Here is a 17403-nt window from a genome sequence, read left to right on the forward strand (position 1 = left end):
TAAATCAAGGTCTCACAAGCTCGGGTTGGCTTGGAATTCCTTACGTAGCTGAGGATGACCACGAACTCTTCCTCTTCCTGCCACATGTGTATGTGTGTGGGTGTGTACACATGGAGGAGGAGAAGAAGTCAGATCCCTCAGAGGTCACAAAACACCGGAGGTCTCAGGTGTTTGTGGTTTATTGTAGGAATGCTGGGATCTGAGCTGGAGTCTCGGCACGGAGTGCCTTTATGTGCTGGGCCATCCCGATATGTTATTAGCATATATTAATTGTGTATGACCGTGGGTTTCATGATGGCATGTCCATACTGTACCTAATGTATTTCAGACATATTTGCCTGGCTACCCTCTCCTGTCCTCTCCCACTCCTACCAACACCTTCCACTTACATAACCTTTGGGGGTATTCATGTGACTTGATGTAAATTTAAAAAAAAAATTTTTTTTTTGTTTCCACAAAAGTTTTTGGGAAATTGCAAAACACAGTGATGAAAAAAAATTTTTAATTTATTAAAAGAGGGGTTTAGCCAGGTGGTGGTGGTGCATGCCTTTAATCCCAGCACTCAGGAGGCAGAGGCAGGTGGATCTCTGTAAGTTCGAGGCCAGCCTGGTCTACAGAGCGAGATCCAGGACAGGCACCAAAACTACACAGAGAAACCCTGTCTTGAAAAAAAAAAAGCAAATAATAATAACAACAACAATAAATAAAGAGTGTTTAGAGAGTTGGCTCAGTGGTTAAGAGCACTGGCTGCTCTTTCAGAGGACCAGAGATCAATCCCAGCACCCACATGGCAGCTCACAACCATCTGTAACTCCAGTTCCAGGGGACCTGATGCCCCTTCTCACCTCCACGGGCACCAGACATGCACATGGTGCACAGACATACATGCAGGCAAAACAGTCATTTGCATATAAGTAAACCTGTGAACATTTTTTTTTAATTGAAAAAAAAAAAACCAGAAAGCAAGCATCCACAGCCCACCCAGGAGGAAGCAGTGAACTTGGATGGGGAAAACATGGCTGTCTCCTACCCTCTGGCTGCAGATGAGGCCCCTCCTTCCACTAGGAACATGTTGGACGGGCTACAGTGATGCCAGTGGTGCAGAGAAAAGGAAGCCCGGACCTTTTCACAGTCCGTCTTGGCCTCCACTGTCTCTTATCCCCGGGTCTGCTGGAACCCAAACACTCGGCGGCGGCAGCCTAGCTCACCCCAGGCCTCTCCTCGTGACTTTCCTGCTCTCTGACCCTAGTCCAGCCACACCAACTCCTCCTTGTCACTCACCCCGGAAAGGAACCTCCAGGCCTTTGCTGTTCCTGCTGGACCACCCCGGACCACCCCGACCACCCCTTCCACTTCTTCCAGGTCTCCATCAACTGCTCTTCCACAGAGTGGCCACCCGCTCCCTATCTTCCTTCTGCTGGCACCACATTCATTACAACACCACACTCTTTTCTGTCCTGCCGGGATCGCTCGCTTCCCGTCTGTCTCTCCAGCTAAGACGGATGCACGAGACTGTCCACTTTATCCTCACCCAGAAAGGCGCCTGCACATGGGGAGCTCTTCCCGCTATCTGCTGAATAGTGTGTGGCAAGCAGGATCTGGACGGGGCACAGCCAGGAGGAGGCCCGCCCCATCTGTGCACAGTCCGGAGAGGCCGCCCGGCTCTCTTTAACCACCTGGGGGCGTGCTCCTCCAGTGTGAAATGGTGAAGTTAGACTAAGCTGAGACGCTGGAGGAGGCCCTGGATGGCACAGTTCATACTTCAATTGCTTTCCTCGAACCAGCTGGGAAGGTGAGCATCCCCACTGAAGCCGAGAAGGGAAGAGACCAACTCTTTTCTGCTTTTTTTGGTTTTTTTTTTTTTTTTTTTTGAGATGCAGCCTATTAAGTAGCCCTGGATGTTCTGGAACTCACTATATAACCCAAGCTGCCCTCAAACTTGTTACAATCCTCCTGCCTCTGCCTCCTCGGTGCTGGGGTAATGGGTGGGCATTACTACACCCAGCCTGGGAAGGAACCAACTCTTGCCTCCAGTGCACATGCCTAACAGGTAACAGGACAGACTGACTAGGCTTTGCTGCAGACAGACAGAAAGACAGACACATGGCTAATACAGATACATGGGTGAAGGGAATGGGGGTGTAAGTGATCACTTTCTCATCAGACCTCAGTCCCCCCCCCCCCGGGGGTGAGGGTGGGGGTGGGGAAGAAAGCTGTGAGAGTGAATGGGAGGAGAGCAGAGCCCCAGAGCTGGCCAGCTGCGACGGCCCAGGTGTTGCGCCTCACCCCAGTGCACAGGACAGGAGGCCCTGTCCCCCATGGCTCCCACCCCCGAAAAACCACACCATGACTGGAGGGTGGTAGCATGTGGGCCATCTTTAATACGGCAGATTGTGACCAGTTCTGGACACGGCCCTGAATTAAGTCTAGACTGGAGGAGGAGGACGAGGCGAGCTGTGGGAACCAAGTGAATAAGAGCTGTCACAGTGTTCTAAACGAGGACACTTGAGGAATGGGGAACAGGGCACGTAGTTTCGGTCAGATGGGAGGGAAATGTTATATCGCTCTGTTAAAGCAGGAAGGTATCTGTAACTAATAACATGTTGCATATTTTCAAATAGCTAAAAGGGTGTAATCCTGCAATCCCAGCACTTGGGAGGTGGAGGCTGGAAGATGAGAAGTTGGTCAGCTTGAGCTACAGAACAACTTCCAGCCCAGAAGGGATTACATGAGACTCTGAAAACAACAATAAGAACAACAGTAATAATTTTGGTCAGTTCTTGGGATTGAACCCAGGACCTCAAGCATGCCAGACAAGTGCTCTACCGCCAACTCTGTATGCAATAACCCCCGAAAAGACCTTAAATGCCATACAGAAATGATAAGTAATTGTGGTGACAGGTATGTTAAATAGCCCAACTTTTGAGTCACTGAGTTATTCCTTCCTCTGGGCCACAGCTTTCTTATCTGCGAAATGAGGGTAAACTGTGTAATACTTCCCTGGGTTTCACTGGGGCCTGAGTGATGTCATTATTTGGGGGGCACTTTAGAAATCTGAACACATTACTTACACACAGGCGCTAGCCGCCACTGTCCCCTCATGCTTGCTCCATCACGAGCTGTCAAGAGTGGGAGCCCCATCTGGATTTCAAATCTGTCCTCCTCTTAACCACTGACAAGGTCCAGCGCCCACCCAGGCTCTGCTGAGCGTCAGCCTGGGATATCCACCTGCCTGGGTGATGTCTCCACTTGAGTAACTAAGAGAGTCTTCCGGCTAGGTGTAGTGGTGCATGCCTTTAATCAGAGCTCTCCAGAGGCAGAGGCAGGTGGACCTCAGTGAGTTACAGGCCAGCCAGGGCTACATCGTGAGACCCTGTTGGGTGGGGGTTCAAGTCCCAACAGGTTCAATGAGACACTTGTTTCTTTCTTAATTCAAAAAATCATCCAGGTACAGAAGCCAAAATCCCAGGAGTCATTCTTGGCCCAACCATCACCTGCCTCTGCAAGCCAGCCTCTGCTCCCTCCCATGTGCCCACTTCCTATGACTCCTCTGGATCTACTTCCAGGATCTGTAGACCCTCTTCCCCTCAGCCAACACGTAGAGCCATAAAGGATCAGACTTGGTGCCTGGCTGGATAATAGACCTCCTGCCTAGCATGTGACATGCCTTGGGCTCCATTCCAGGCTGCCCCCACGGTTGTCTTGAACTCCTCTAGTCCTCCTTCCTCTACCTCAGGAGTTCTGGGATTACAGGTGTGTACCACCACACCAGGTCTATGCAGTGCTGTAGACGGGATCCAGGACCCCATGTACGCACTCTTACTAACTGGCCACACTCCCAGCTAAAACACCTGTGTTCTGTTTTTTTTTTTTTGTTTGGTTGGTTGGTTGGTTTTTTTTTTTTTTTTTTTGAGTTCAGGTCTCATACTGTAGCCCAGGTGGCCTCAAACTCAGGGCAGTCCCCTTGCATCAGCCTCCTGAGTATGAGAATTACAGAGATGTGCTGTCAAACCTGGCTTTAGAAGAGTTTCAGTCCCTTTCTTTGTCTTAATCTTCTCCCTTATGCCTGCCTCCCCACTCACTTACTTTTGTGTACGTGTGTGTGTGTGTGTGTGTGTGTGTGTGTGTGTGTGTATGCGCATGCCTGCATACATGTGTGTACACGCATGTAGGGACTGGAGAGAGGCCAATGATAAATGTCCTCTTCATTTACTTGATTTTTTTTGAGACAGGGTTTCTCACTGAAGCAAAAGCTCAACAATTCAGCTAGGCTGGTGGGCCAGCGAGCCTCAACTATCCTGCTGTCACCGCCTCCCCAGAGCTAGGGTCATGGATAAGAACTGTCCAGCCTGACAATCTTAAATGAGTGCTGGGGATCCACCCAAAGTCCTCATCATGCTTTCTCAGCAAGCACACTTCATAGAACAAGCTGTGTCCCCAGCCCATAACGGTTTTGTTTGTTTTGAAACAGTGTGTGTGTGTGTGTGTCTCTGTCTCTCTCTCTCTCTGTCTCTGTCTCTCTCTCTCTCTCTCTCTCTCTCTCTCACACACACACACACACACACACACACACACACACACACACACACACGACTGAGGCTGGCCTCGACTCCTGATCCTCCTGCCTCCACCTCCCAAGTGGCTGGGATCACAGGTGTGCGCCAGTCTGCCTGGCTTTCCCCTCACCTCTCAGGAGCTGCCTCGATGAGCCTTGAACAAGTCAAGCTGCTTTCCTCCCTGCCTGCGTCTCCTTGGTCCCTCTCCCTGCCTCCGCCCCCCCCCCCGCCCCCCCCCCCCCCCCCCCCCCCCCCCCCCCCGCGCGCGCTTCAAGACTGACTCACTCAACCCTCGGCTCTCAAAGGCCATTTTCTCAGTGAAATCTTTCCTAACCCACCCCTTCAGACTGGGCCCCCTCCCTTTCCCACGAGGCCCTGTTTCGTTTCGCACATCACCCTTACTCTGAACCGTCTGTCTTGTTGCTGGTTTACAGTCTGTTTCCCTGCTAGGGTACACAACCCTCACGGGCAGCTGGTCGTGAGCAGGCATGATATACACAAGGGACCTCAGGAACGCCACTTGAGTGGAAGGGATGATTCCTGTCACTCTGCTAGGAAGAGCTCTGAGTGGGGGAGCAGGAGGCGGGAGCAGTGGTGTACGCCTATAATCCCACAATTGGGAAGCTGGGGTGGAGGAGCAAGGGTTCAAGGCCAGCCCGGGCTATAAAGAAGTTCAAGGTTAGTTTGAGATTTGGTTTCAAAGCAAAAGGGAAGGTGGCTGGAGAGATGGCTCACATTGAGAGCTCTTTCAGAGGACCCAAGTTCTGTACCCAGTACATGAGGGGGTCTCTATAACTTCAGCTTCAAGACATCTGGCCTCTATAGGCACACCCTATAGGCACACTCTAAGGCATATATATTCATATAAATGCACACAGGTTAAGATAAAAATAAATCTTAAAAAAAGAGGTTTTATTTTGTTTCGTGTGTGTGTGTGTGTGTGTGTGTGTGTGTGTGTGTGTGTGTGTGTGTGTATGTGTGTGTGTGTGTGGTGTTTTGGGGACAGGGTTTCTCTGTGTAGCCTTTGCTGTTCTTGGCTTTATAGACCAGGCTGGCCTCCAACTCACAGCGATCTGCCTGCCTCTGCTTCCCATTGCTGGGATTAAAGGAATGTGCCACCATGTCGACATTAAAGAAATGTTTTAAGGGTTGAGGAGAAAAGGAAAAGTAAAGACAACGGAGGAGCAGTATCCAGTGAGGTCCTGCTGGGTCACAGAACAGACAATGGAGAGTCATTCAACAGGGAGAAAAACTTGCATTCAGAGTCTTCTAGCCCATGTCATCTTTTGCTAAATTCCCAAGTTACTGCACATCCTGAACCAGGAATCAGTATGCAGGGCTACCCAGTTCAGAACTCCACAGCTCCGTCTATGTGCTGACCCCACGCCTCCAGGTCTGGCACCACGGTCCCTTCTTAAAACAACAGGGCTCAGCTCTTTTATCTGGGAACCTGTTTTGCCCATGCTCAGGTCCCAGGAGTTAGAAGGGGTTCTGACTCTGTCTTCTCAAGGCCTCAGGAACTGATTCAAGTGAGGCCAGTAGGTACAACTGTTCTCCTGAGCAGGGAGATGGAGGTGTCATTTTACTTGCCCCAGAATGACATTAAGGAGGTATCCCTGGAGCTGGGCCCAATACTCCACAGCAGACCCTTTCAATGATCTGAGCCAAACATTTTCGTTGTCCCTCAGCTGCCTAGAGTTCAGCTTTGGATTGGATGATGTCCAATACGCTTATCCTCTGCTGCCTCTCCCCACCACTCTGGCCCAGCTTCTGAGCTGGCCCAGCTTCTGAACTGACCCGCTTTCTTGTATCATGCCTGCACTTCCTACTGTCTGCAAGCCCTTCCTTCTGCTCATCCACCTATGAACCATTGTGGAATAATCTTTTTGTGCACTGTGAAGATGTGTCTTTGCCAAGGCACCTTCTGATGGGTTTAATAAAGGGCTAAAGGGCCAATATCTAGGCAGGAGGTATAGGCGGGACTTCCAGGCACAGAGAGGACTCTGGGAAGAAGAGAGGCAGAGATGCCAGGGAGTTGAAGAAGGCGTCAGACACACAGGATGGGGGAGAGATTAAAAAGCCACATGGTAAAATGTAGATTAATAAAAATATGACTTAACTTAAGTTGTAAGAGCTAGTGGGACAAGCCTAAGCTAAGGCTGAGCTTTCATAATTAATAAGTCTCCATGTCATTATTTGGGAGCTGGATGGTGGGACAGAAAAAGACTTGTTACAATAAACTTCTACCACCACCTCCCAAAAGCCTTCCTGACTCCCTCACACACTAGACATGTTCCTGGATCCAAATTTCCCACCAGATCCAGTGGGCACTGTCATTCACAAGACCCTCTCAGCCTAGGAGATGATGTTAAGCATCATTCTATATTCCTTTTCCACCCTACAAACACAAAATGATGTTTTCACGGTTAATGTTAAGTTTTCAGTCAATGCCAAGCCCTACTGCAGGCGTTCTGAAACACTCCCCTGAAGAGATGCCTTCCCTTCCCTTGATTGAAAAACTGTAACAACAAAACAGCCCTCATTGATCTGATAAACATCCACACAGCTCCCTCAGTAGAATGCACCATACCAAGCATTGGACAGGCCAATTATCCAACTGTATATAATATAATTGTCCTTTCATAGGTACAGCAGAGAAACTGCAGGGAAGCATCGTGCTAAACAGTTTAACTAGCAGGGGAACTTCCCCTTTTTATTTTATATTATTGTATCATTTTAAAGTGGTGGGTCATGAATCTTTTTTGTTGTTGTTGTTGTTATTGTTGTTGTTGCTTGTTTTTGTGGTTTGAACCCAGGGCCTCAGGCAAACCAGGTAAGTACTCTACAGCAGAGCCACACCCCCAGACCCTCCCTGGGGGATTCTAGGCAGGGGCTCTACCACTGAGTCACACCCCCAGGCCCTCGCTGGGGGATTCTAGGCAGGGGCTCTACCACTGAGCCACACCCCAGCCCCTCCCTGGGGGATTCTAGGCAGGGGCTCTACCACTGAGCCACACCCCCAGCCCCTCCCTGGGGGATTCTAGGCAGGGGCTCTACCACTGAGCCACACCCCCAGCCCCTCACTGGGGGATTCTAGGCAGGGGCTCTACCACTGAGCCACACCCCCAGCCCCTCACTGGGGGATTCTAGGCAGGGGCTCTACCACTGAGCCACACCCCCAGCCCCTCCCTGGGGGAGTCTAGGCAAGTGATCGACCATTATGCTGTACCCACAGCCCCAACAGTGCTTTGGTTGGGACTTCTTATTTTCAAACGTAACACATTTCAGTTATTCCTGTTTCACTACAAGCCAGCGAGTCTCCTGGGAGACAAAGATGCCTGTGGCCCGTTCCTAAGTCCCTATATTCTGCCAGGGTCCTACACACAGGAGGCCCAGGGATGTTAGTGACCTGACTGCAGGGACAGAGCTGAGCAGGCAAAGGAGTGGAAGCAGGGAGAAGAGACTCAAGCCCCAGGAGCGGGTCTAGAGCTGTGGGTCCATGGGCAAGTCAGGGTGGGAGGAGCTGGCCCCGGTCCCTGTGCACTGCCCAGCACAGGAGCTGCAGCACAGGCCGCTACTCTTGAGCAGATGAGGCCACAGGGCAACTCAGCTCATGAGAATGAATTCCTAGGACTTGTATTCAGCTTTGCACCTGCTGAGGGGATCCAGTGGAAAGATCCAGAATGAGGGCGGCTAGGAGGGAAATGAGCAAGAGGAAAGGCCTTGCGGGGAGACGCGCAAGGGGGTCTAGCCATGAGGGCAGGATGGGACAGCAGGTGGCTGAGCATCAGCCTGACTGTGGTCCTGGGGCTGCATGACCTCAGACAGTGTCCGTGGCTCACTCCTGAGGCGGTGGGATGGCCAGGAGAGCGGTCTACCTCTCCTCTTTCCTCTACTGTGCTGACAGGCAGTTCCCCAGGTGCACTCAGACACACCTGGACCAGGAAAGCCAGGATGAATGCGGGGGGATCTGAGCTGGGTGTGATGGACGAAGAGGAGCTTCCCAGGTAATGGAAGAGAGTAACTCGGGATGGAGGGGAGAATGGCGACAAAGCCAGTAGCCTGAGCGAGAAGCCCCAACACCCTGCGCTGTGTGTGCCACCAAGCGAGCGATGTGCACCTGCTGCGGGAGTCTCTGGTGGCCCTGGTGGGAGGGGACTGGAAACCATGTCCCCATGAAGGATGGCTGAGGCAAAGGCCACCACAGGCAGGCCATGTGGTTAGAGCCCTGAGCTCCCAGGCCAGCTCTGCCAATCCTACTCACACTGTGACCCGAGGCACGCCATTTTGTCGCTGTGACTCTCCAGCATTCTGCCTTGGCTGAGGGATGACACCTGCCCTTTAGAGGTCATTGCTGGTGTCTGGGACAGATGCAACTCCCATTTATTGCCATGGGCTGAGCCTAGTATGAGTGGGGCTGTGCTAGGAAGAGGCCCCCCGTGAAGCAGAGTGCTGGCTGAGGCCCTGAACGAGGCCCAGGGGCAGGCCCAGTGTTCAGGAGAGTCCTGACGGGGGTGCATCCATAATGAGATGGACCTCGTAAAACGGGTAAAGTCCCTGTAAGGACAGCCCCACAAGGGCCGGACAGTTCCCCTTCATAGACAGTTCCCCCAGGAGTGTGGGGGGAGATGGAAGGTGGCGTGAGAGAAAAGTGGTGAAAGATACCCTGAGGGAAGTTAAAAGGGTTTCTTTGCTACAGGATTTCCCAAGACTTTTACCACCTTAGAATGTGGTGAACTTAAGTGCTTGTAGAAGTGAGATAGGCAGGAGCAGGCTGCCGAGGATATGACTGGGCTCCTCTGCATGGGACTTTTTTCCTTTACTGGGGATTTAACCTAATCCTCTTGCATGCATATCAGGCAAGCACCCTACCATTGAGCCACACCCCCAGCCCCTCACTGGGGGACTCTAGGCAGGGGCTCTACGACTGAGCCATACCCCAGCCCCTCACTGGGGGATTCTAGGCAGGGGCTCTACCACTGAACCACACCCCAGCCCCTCACTGGGGGATTCTAGGCAGGGGGCTCTACAACTGAGCCACGCCCACAGCCCCCTAACTGGGGGATTCTAGGCAGGGGCTCTACCACTGAACCACACCCCAGCCCCTCACTGGGGGATTCTAGGCAGGGACTCCACCACTGAACTACATCTTCAGCCTTCCTTTCACTTTTTATTTTGAGATCAAGTCTCACTACTTTGTTTTCCTCATGACAGGGTCTCACTGTGTAGCTCTGGCTGTCCTAGAACTCACTACATAGACCAGGCTGGACTTGAAATCACAGAGATCCTGCCTATGCCTCCTGGGTGCTGGGACTGAAGGCATACACCACTGCACCCAGCTAAATCTCACCACTTTTGAACTACCTCTGCTACCAGCCACCACTGTACGGACAATCTATCCATTACTGTTGAGTTGAATTGTGCCCCACCCCCAAAAGATAGGTTAAAGTACCGAGCCTTGGTACCTGTAAATATGACCTTATTTTGAAATAGGCTCTCTGCAGATATGACAAAGTTAAAGTAAGCTCACTAAGCTCTAACACAGTGACTGAAGCCCTAATAAGAGCATGCAATCAGAACACAGACATACACAGAGACAGAAGTCCATGTGTCAACGCAGACAGATCTGGAGTGACCCACCTGGTCTCCACCTTGGACATTAAGGATCGTTGGCACCCCCAGGAGCTATACACAGGAAGGGTTTTTCCTAAACCTTCAGACAGAGCACAACTCTGCTAGCATCTTAACTTTGGCAATGGGGCTGAGACAATACATTTCTGGACTTTGTGAGCCGGTGGGTTTTAGTTTGTTGTTTTCTTTTTTTGACAGGGTTTTGTTAAGTAGCTCAAGCTCGATTCAGATTCCCAGAGATCCTCCTGTCTCAGCCTCCTGAGTGCTGGGGTTGCAGATATGCTCCAACACGTGGAGTTCCATTTCGGTTTTGACTCATTCGGTTGACGGCAGCTTGTAATGGCGACTTCAGGAAACAAGCACAGCCACTAATTCGTGATTTGGGTAAATGTGTCAACGCCAGCACTGGGAGAGCGGAACGTGGTGTTTTGTTTTGTTTTGTTTTGTTTTGAGACAGGATTTCTCTGTGTCGCCCTGGCTGTCTGGGAACTCACTCTGTAGACCAGGCTGGCCTTGAACTCAGAGATCTTCCTGCCTCTGCCTCCTGAGTGCTGGGATTAAAGTTGTGCGCCACCACTGCCCACCTGAAACATGTTTTTAAATTCAGTTCATGGACCTCTTAAATGGAAGATCATCTTACGGGATGAACCAAGAAATAGGGTACTAATTCTGAGGGGTTTTGTTTATTTGTATTTTTTTTCTGAGACTGACAGGTCTCATGTAGCCTAGGCTGTCCTCACACTCACTGTGTGGCCATTAATGACCTGTCTGTCTGTTTTCACCTCCTGAGGGCTGGGGTCACAGGTGTGTGCCACCACACTAGATTTATGAGGTACTAGAGTTTGAACTGAGGGCTTTGTGAATGCCAAGCAAGCATTCTACCAACTGGGCTACACTCTCAGCCACTATTTCCGGAGCGTTAATTCTTGTTCCCAGCCCTTTTGTTTTGTTTGTTTAAAGATTTATTTATTTATTATGTATACAGAGTTCTGCCTGCATAAAGAAGGCACCAGATCTCATTATAGATGGTTGTGAGGCACCATGTGGGTGCTGGGAATTGAACTCAGGACCTCTGGAAGAACAGCCATCTCTCCAGCTCGGCCTTTTCGTTTTTATGCACACGCAGATACCATTCCTGGGAATAAGGGTGGTGACTCCTGGTTTCATTATAAGTTGAGCTTTTAGAAGATGCAAAGAAAGCGTGTAGCTCAACCCACCATGAAGATCACTCCCATATATGGGATACTCCTTGTGAGCCTTGCTTTAATCATCTGTACGATGGGAAGGCACGCTCTCCCAAGGCTTCCCACAGGTGCAGAACCACCTGGCGCACGCATGGTTGGTGTCAGAAGGGCCCTTGTGGACCAGTTATCCCCACCTTGTGCACACCCTGCTTCTGCAGGTCCCTTACTGCAAGTAGGATGCTTGGTGGCTGCCCTTACCTGTGCTGTGAGCTGGATGGGTTGGGACAAGGTGAGCTGAGGGGTCCCTGGGGGCTGGCTGGCAGGCTGTGATGGTGGCAGGTCACCTCCCCCAGAGGAGGCTGGGGGCTGCGAGGCAGAGGAGGAGACAGAGGAGGAGGCAGAGGAGGTGGAGGAGGCAGCGGCTGCGGCGGCGGCAGCGGCGTTGGCGGCGGCGGCACTGGACTGCTGCACAGCAGCAGCCAGCAGCTGGGCCTGGGCTTGCTGAAGGAGAAGCTGCTGCTGAGCAGGCATCAGCGCTGTGAGCTGTGGGCGGCCGGCCGAGTAGGCAGAGAGCAGGGCAGCAGGGGCAGAGAAGGCAGAAAGGGGTTAGTATTCGAATCAAGCCGTTAGGAGACACATCCTTTACAGGACAGAGGAGGAGAAGAGGCAAGGGTGAGAGTGTCTGTGGCCTGGGTGAGACTTGTCACCTGCATGGCCTGCAGCAGACGGGAGGGCATGCCTTCTGCCAGGTCCTCTACCAAATACTTACCCCAGCTAGCTGGCTGCCCGTCAACATGAGTTGGGCCTGGGGCAGATGAGGCTGAGCCGGCTGGGGGGGCGGGGGTGCTGCCTGGGCTGAGTCACCACTGAGGTCTTCAGCCTTGATCTGGGGAGGAGAGAGGCAGGGTCCGGGACCCCAGAATGTTAAGTGGAGGCCAGAGAGAATGCCCACCTGCGAACCAAAAAGAGGGTATGCGTGTGGCTGTGGCAGCCCTGGGCTGGCACAGGGGAGTCGGCTAGAGCAGTGGCAAGGCTGCGGCTTGAGGCCTCTGGCCACTTCTCTGACCTCAGTGTCCTTTCCCTACGGGAGAGGCCACCTTTGGAAAGCACCTTCCTCCTCCCAGGAGTCACTTTCCCCACCTATAAAATGGGAAATGCCGGCGCTAGGAGCGTAGGGAGGTCTCTAGGACTCGCACATGCCCCCCTTTCCTTCAGCTTGGGGTACAACTCCTTTGTTGTTGTTGTTGTGGCTTTTTGCTTTCTGTTTTTTGAGACAGGGCCTCATTATGTAGCTCTGGTTGTCTTGGAACTCACTGTGTAGACCAGGCTGGCCTGGAACTCATGGAGATCCACCCACCTCTGCTTCCTGAGTGCTGGGATTAAAGGTGTGTGCCACCACACCGAGTTAGGGCTGCAGCTCTTATTTGTCCGTTGGAATAAAATTTTGTTGAGCAGGCTGGAGAAATGGCTCAGTGGCTAAGAGCACTGGCTGCTCTTCCAGGGGACCAAGATTTGGTTCCCAGCACCCACATGGCGGCACAACCATGGATCGGTAACTCAAGTTCTGGGGTATCTGGCCCCCTCTTCTGGCCCTTGTGGGCACCAATGATGCATATATGCACACGGTGCACAGAAAAACACACATGCAAATCTCTTACAAACATAAAATTAAATTAATTTTTTTGTTGTTGAAAAGAAGGGTCTTGCATGTTTAAAAAAATCACTACTAGAGGCTAGAAATCGTGGTACACACCTGTAATCCAGGCATTTCAGGAGGAGGCAGAGGCAGGGGGCTTGCTGTGAGTGCCAGGCCAACCAGGGCTGCTGCACATGTATTTAGGAATGGATAGATAGATAGATAGATAGATACATACATACATACATACATACATACATACATAGATGATAGATACATAGATAGACACATACATACATACATAGAAAGATAATAGGCCGGGCGGTGGTGGCGCACGCCTTTAATCCCAGCACTCGGGAGGCAGAGCCAGGTGGATCTCTGTGAGTTCGAGGCCAGCCTGGGCTACCAAGCGAGTCCCAGGAAAGGCGCAAAGCTACACAGAGAAACCCTGTCTCGAAAAACGGAAAAAAAAAAAAAAAAACCAGAAAGATAATAGATACATAAATACATAGATACATACATAGATAGATGATAGATAGATAGATAGATAGATAGATAGATAGATAGATAGACAGACAGACAGATAGGTCATAGATAGATAGATGATAGATACATAGATAGATAATAGATAGATGATAGATAATAGATAGATGATACATAGATAGATAGATAGATAGATAGATAGATAGATAGATAGATGTAATAACAACTAATGAGAAAAGCAGACATGAATTTGAAAAATTCTAAGGAGGGGGATATGGGAAGGTCTGGAGGAAGGAAAGGGAAGGGAAAAATGATGTAATCATATTATAATATCAAATACATGCCAGACAGTGATGGCACATACTTTTAATCCCAGCACTTGGGAGGCAGAGGCAGGCAGATCTGAGTTTAAGGCCAGCCTGGTCTACAGAGTGAGTTCCAGAACAGCCAGGGCTGCATAGAGAAACCCTGTTTTGAAAAACCCAAAAATTAGCCGGGCAGTGGTGGCGCACGCCTTTAATCCCAGCACTCAGGAGGCAGGGGCAGGCAGATCTCTGTGAGATTGAGGCCAGCCTGGTCTACAGAGCAAGTTCCAGGACAGCTAGAGCTACACAGAGAAACCCTGTCTCGAAAAACCAAAAAAAAAAAAAAAAAAAAAGAAAGAAAAACCCAAAAATAAATTTTAAAAAAGATAATTTTTTTTTTAATTCTGGAAAAAAAACTCAAAACAATAAAACCTTACCAGCTGGAGCGGGTATAATGTGAGTACTTGTAATCCCAGCACTTGGGAAACTGAGGCAGGAAGACTGTGAGTTTGAGGACCAGCCTGTGCTATATATTGATACCCTAATCTCAAAAAATAAACAGCTTAGTACTTCACAAACCCATATGATTATGGAGACAAGCAGACGATAGCCATGGGGGATTCAGACAAAAGTGGACAGGGCATGCTGGAGACCCACCCTGCTCTTACCAGTCCCTCACTTCAGAGACTAAAACAGAGCCACAGCTGAGACAGCAGAGGGCTGCTGATCCTGGCCTGTGGATGAGCTGGAGGTGGCTCCAGCTTCTCCCTGTCTCGCTCACCATGACACAGATATAGCTTGCAGTAAATACATAAAACAGGCCAGCGTCAAGCCATCCTTGACTTCTTCCTCTTCTCCACAAAAAAGCCAAACAGCGGGGACTGTGGGTTGAAAGGATGCTGGCTGAGGGTGCCTGGGACTGTTTGGGTGATGGCCAGATGGATAGATAAGATATTTTCTGGACCAGACCAGACATTAGGGACCATCTTCCAGCTCAGCATCTCATTTTGCAAAAGCAGATCGAGAGAGAGATTGACTTATGCAAACAGACGCAGCAGGTTGACAGGAGAGTGACATCTGGTAGGTAGGCAGAGGGAGATAAGTAGACAGACAGAGGCTTGGGAAAGGCCAAATGACAGACCCTGATGTCTCAGATCATGGGATAGAAGTGTCAGAAGTTTTAGGCATAAAAGGGTGAGGCAGGAAATGACACTATGAGAAGTTGGAGTTATGAGCCAAGCAGCGGTGGCACACGCCTTTAATCCCAGCACTTCCGAGGCAGACGCAAGTGGATCTCTGTGAGTTCGAGGCCAGCCTGGTCTACAGAGTGAGATCCAGGACAGGCACCAAAACTGCATGAAGAAACCCTGTCTCGAAAAAAAATAAAAATAAAAAAATAAAATAAAAATAATAATAAGCTGGAGATATGGACTTTTCCTGGAAAGGACATTAAAGGGTCTCGTAATCAACTTTAAAAAATATTTATATTTTTTATTTTATTTATTTTATTTTATCTGGCATGGGTGTGCCCATGCCCAAACACACGTGTGTAGGTGAGAGGACAACTTGCAGAAATTAGTTCTCTCCTCCCACCACATGGGTCCTGGGGATTGAACTCAGGTCATTCAGGATTGGCAGCAAGCACCTCTACCCACTGAGCCTTCTCGCTCCACCTTCCATTAAATTGCTTACTTGGTTTTTTAAAAAACAAAAAACAAAATCCCAAGGTTTTGCTACATTATGTAGCCCAGGCTGGCCTCAAACTCAGGGCACTTTTCTTGCCTTAGCCTCTTTAGGACTGAGATTAGAAGCATGTATCATTATATTCAACAGTATTCTTGGAGCGTGCATAGCCTGGGAAAATTATGAACGATATACTTATATAGATATATATACATATATATATATATATGTAAATATATATTGTATTTTAATATGAAGTTGAAAAACACTGAAAACTTTTTGGTTTTGGTTTTTTGAGACAGGCTGTCCTGGAACTCCCTCTGTAGACCAGGCTGGCCTTGATCTCACAGAGATCTGCCTGCCTCTGCCTCCCAAGTGCTGGGATTAAATGCATGCACAATTATGCTCAGCTTCTGTTTTTGAAGCAGGTCTCAGGCAGCCCAGGCTGGTCTCAAATTCTCTAGATAATCAGGGATGACCTAGAACTTCTGATGTTCCTGTCTCTACCTCCTGGTGCTAGGATTTAGGGATGTACTGCACCACCTGGTTTATGGAGTATTGGGGATCAAACCCAGGGTCATCATGCATGCTAGACAAGCACTCCCGATGGAGCCACATCCCTGGCCTATTTTGTTTTGAGACAGGGTCTTGCTAAGTTGCTCTGACTAGCCTGGAACTTACTATTGCAGCCTACGTTGGCCTCCAGAGAGCTGGCATTGAATGCTTGCCCCAATACAATTGACCGTGATGACATTTTAAGCATCTCACCAATGCCGGCTAATCTTCCCTTTCAACTGGTAGAGAAGAGGCCCCGGGGTTAGACCCTTCAGCACATGAGGGACTCTGGGTAGAATTTAATAATCATTGTATTTATTTCCATGGTAAGTGATTCTGGTTTTCCATTCATGAAATTTCCATTTAAAACCCATTTATTCAAGCTGTTGAAAAACGAAGCTGTTCATGAGTTGGTAATTGTTGAAACTGATTGATGGGTTCCTGGGGGTTGGTATTTTCGCTACACGCTTCTATTTTTGTATCACATTTTCCATAATAAAATGTTTTTTAAAATTGAGCCACTTAACAAAATTATTATGTAAATAATAATCCACAGCGGTGCACAGATACATCGGGGATGGAGTCACAGGGATCGTTGTGGCTGGGGAAACTCCAATGCAGAGGAGGTGGAGAGAGTTGGAGAGAAAAGGCCAGGGCTGTAGAAGCGGGGTGAAATGTGGAAGAAATTCCAGGCCTGAGAAGGAGAGGGAGGACCCTTCACTGCCCCTCACTGGCTTCCCAAAGAAAGCTGCTGTTAGGAGCAGAGGGAATGGCAAAGATGGATGGGCACACACTGCTGGGCTGAGGCACACTAAGGCTCAGGCCAGCTCAGGAGTTGGGGGGCCCTTCTGACGCAGGCCCTGGGCCCCAGTGCAGAGTATAAAAGACACTTGATCACAACGTATTTTGTCCTCCCAGCATTGGGGACAGAGCGGACAGGGAAAGGACCTCAGAGGTCGCCCTGTCTCCAGTCTGACTGCCCCCCCTCCCCCAGCGTTAGCAAAGGGAAACTAAGAAGCTCAGAGAGGGGAAGTGACTTTCCCATGGTCACAGAGCAAAGATGCAGGGCTGGGTGAGAAGCACTTCTGAGTCTCACCTAGTCCTTCAGCCACCTCTGGTCAGGGCTCTGTCCATGCCCCCACATTCTTGCTTCTCCTTTTAGGCGTCTGAACCTGGTCTATGGTCCTTACCACTATCAGGCTAAACGGAGCCTGGGCCCCAGAAGCTCCCTAAACCCCACAGTGCCTAGCACAGAGCCCCCTCCTCTCTATCACCCTCTCCTTCATCCCATGGGTGTCAACACTGTATCTGCCAACTTCTCTTATCCCGTTCCCTGCTGTGTGTGTGTGTGTTGGGGTACAGGGGTGCTT

At 50.0% G+C, this 17403-nt stretch overlaps 1 protein-coding gene across 15 annotated transcripts in view; it reads right to left on the minus strand.

Annotated features, from left to right (window-relative positions):
- Pou2f2 (POU class 2 homeobox 2) overlaps window positions 1-17403 on the minus strand; it is a 90228-nt gene that overhangs the window by 11809 nt on the left and 61016 nt on the right. For 5 of the 15 annotated variants that reach the window (XM_052760609.1, XM_052760610.1, XM_052760607.1 and 2 more), the window contains 2 exons: window positions 12141-12323; window positions 11630-11914 (listed from right to left, as the gene is read on the minus strand). In XM_052760609.1, the coding sequence (XP_052616569.1) occupies window positions 11630-11914; window positions 12141-12323 (468 nt within the window). The remainder of the gene's footprint in view (window positions 1-11629; window positions 11915-12140; window positions 12324-17403) is intronic. The other 10 variants (XM_052760615.1, XM_052760617.1, XM_052760621.1 and 7 more) reach the window with 3 other exon arrangements.

The sequence above is a fragment of the Peromyscus californicus genome, unplaced genomic scaffold, assembly GCF_007827085.1.
Source record: "Peromyscus californicus insignis strain IS unplaced genomic scaffold, ASM782708v3 Scaffold_4__1_contigs__length_199733344, whole genome shotgun sequence".
Lineage (NCBI taxonomy): Eukaryota > Metazoa > Chordata > Mammalia > Rodentia > Cricetidae > Peromyscus > Peromyscus californicus.